Raw genomic sequence first — 2,455 nt, forward strand, 5'->3', positions numbered from 1 at the left:
AGACCTGCACATTGGAAAAAAACATGAACACCAAACAGCCAATTCCTAAACAGATATTAAGAGCAATGAGCCCAAGTGTCCTGTGGTTCAAGTGTGAACAGGAGAGCTTGAGGATGTGTGGGATTTCACAGAAGAACTGGCCCAGGGCATTGCCCTGGCACAGGGGCAGGGAAAATGTATTGACCGTGTACAGCAGAGCATTCAGAAAGCCACTGGCCCAGGCAGCTGCTGCCATGTGGGCACAAGCTCTGCTGCCCAGGAGGGTCCCGTAGCAACACAAGGGGCAGGAGGGCAGTGGGGGAGTGGCATGGGAGCAGCACTGGCAACACCAAGGGCTGCTGCTGCTGGGCACAGCTGCTGTGCCAGCACTGATCTGCCCCAGCTCTTCACACAGACATTGCTGATCCAGATCCAGAGAAGGGAACAAAAGGGACATCCCTGGAGAAAACTTTGCTGGGATATCCTTTTTTTCCTTTAAAACCACTTGTAGCACAAACCCTCGTTGATAGAGTCTGTGGCCACAGGGAAAGTGGAGAGAAACAAAAACAGAAATGGCAAAAACAGTTGGGTTTTTTAAGGAAAATAATAGAAAAGTAGAACAAAAAAAATAAGCCCCAAAACCAAAACAACAAGTACTGTGAAAAATTTCTTTTATTACAAGTGATTTGCATAAATTTGCCAGCAGTTTAATGTTACTGAAATCTTTCAGTCATCAGTGTCCACAGTGCAGCCTTGAGCTCCTGGTTCCTCAGGCTGTAGATGAGGGGGTTTAGGGCTGGAGGCAGCACCGAGTACAGAACTGACACTGCCAGATCCAGGGATGGGGAGGAGATGGAGGGGGGCGTTAGGTGAGCAAATGTGGCAGTGCTGAGAAACAGGGAGACAACGGCCAGGTGAGGGAAGCAGGTGGAAAAAGCTTTGTGCCATCCCTGCTCAGAAGGGATCCTCAGCACAGCCCTGAAGATCTGCACATAGGAGAAAACAATGAACACAAAACAGCCAAAACATAAACAGACACTAACAGCAAGAAGCCCAAGTTCCCTGTAATAGGATTTAGAGCAGGAGAGCTTGAGGATCTCTGGAATTTCACAGAAGAACCCCCCCAATGCATTGCCATGGCACAGGGGCAGGGAAAATGTATTGGCTGTGTGCAGCAGTGAATAGAGAAAGGCACTGGCCCAGCTAGCTGCTGCCATGTGGGCACAAGCTCTGCTGCCCAGGAGGGTCCCGTAGTGCAGGGGTTTGCAGATGGACACGTAGCGGTCGTAGCTCATGATGGTCAGGAGAAAATACTCTGTTGACATAAAGAAAAAAAAGAAGAATACTTGTGCAGCACATCCTGAGTAGGAGATGTTCCTGGTGTCCCAGAGGGAATTGTGCATGGCTTTGGGCACAGTGGTGCAGATGCAGCCCAGGTCAGTGAGGGCCAGGTTGAGCAGGAAGAAGAACATGGGGGTGTGCAGGTGGTGGCCGCAGGCTACGGCGCTGATGATGAGGCCGTTGGCCAGGAGGGCAGTCAGGGAGATGCCCAGGAAGAGGCAGAAGTGCAGGAGCTGCAGCTGCCTCGTGTCTGCCAATGGCAGCAGGAGGAAGTGGCTGATGGAGCTGCTGTTGGACATTTCATCACTCTGGGAATCATGGAGTGTTGAAGAAAGATATTGACAAGCTGGGACAGATTTCCTTGAGTCAATCCTGTGCAATTAAATTAGGAATCCTCTGAGAATTACTGTTCTTCCTGTGGGGGAACTTCACTAAAACTTCAATTTTTGAGTGTGGGTGTGTACTGCTGTGTTACTGCCTCATCTTCAGCATGGCTCTCAGCCTGAATACTGGGGAGCCCAGAAGGAAAACATGACTCCCTGTGCTCCAGTGCTGTCACACCTGATGGTCCCACACAGCTGCACTTTGCTGATAATACCTTTTTATAATTAAGGGTAATCACACGTAAAATATGCTGGAAAAATAAAGTACACCTTTAGAAGGCTCCAGTTTCCAAGTCAATCTCTCTAAGCCATTCTATCTTTCCATAGGCACCTATAGAGGGAGGACATCCAGGGTTGGTCTGGCTCTCTGCTGCCTGGTGTTGTGCCTACTGGGAGCTATTTCTCTCTATCCAAGCCTCTTTCCTGCCAGTGCTCCCAGAGCCCAGCCCTGTGGGCTCAGTTCTGCCCTGCACACCCCTCCCAGCACAGGGCACTTCCCAGGGACATCTTCCTGCCAGCAGGGCCTTAAGGGCAGCTCAGATAAACTGAGATGCTGCAAGCCAAGGTGCTGCTGCTGTCTGTAGGCAGAGAAGGGTGAGGAGGCACTTTGTGAGGGAGATTTGAGGCAGATCTGCTGATGCCCAGTGGGACAGTGCAGGAGTCTCAGTGAAACACACACCTGACAGCCCCTTTCCCTTGCCTTGAGGAGAAATCTGAGAGCAGCCCTGGCCATGCAGAATCATCTGCACAGC

The 2,455-nt window shown here is 50.8% G+C and overlaps 1 protein-coding gene across 1 annotated transcript; it reads right to left on the minus strand.

Moving 5' to 3' along the window:
• Positions 1–613: 613 nt before the first annotated feature.
• On the minus strand, positions 614–1,725 carry LOC306815406 (olfactory receptor 14I1-like). Its single transcript, XM_079331967.1, has one exon. The coding sequence runs from the start codon at positions 1,617–1,619 to the stop codon at positions 693–695; it is 927 nt and encodes a 308-aa protein (XP_079188093.1). The 5' UTR covers positions 1,620–1,725; the 3' UTR covers positions 614–692.
• Positions 1,726–2,455: the final 730 nt, after the last annotated feature.

The sequence above is a fragment of the Erithacus rubecula genome, assembly GCF_903797595.1.
Source record: "Erithacus rubecula genome assembly, contig: scaffold_131_arrow_ctg1, whole genome shotgun sequence".
NCBI lineage: Eukaryota > Metazoa > Chordata > Aves > Passeriformes > Muscicapidae > Erithacus > Erithacus rubecula.

What these genes read in the sequence shown, in the direction of transcription:
- LOC306815406 (XM_079331967.1), bottom strand. Translation starts at nt 1,619, where the DNA reads ATGTCCAACAGCAGCTCCATCAGCCACTTCCTCCTGCTGCCATTGGCA.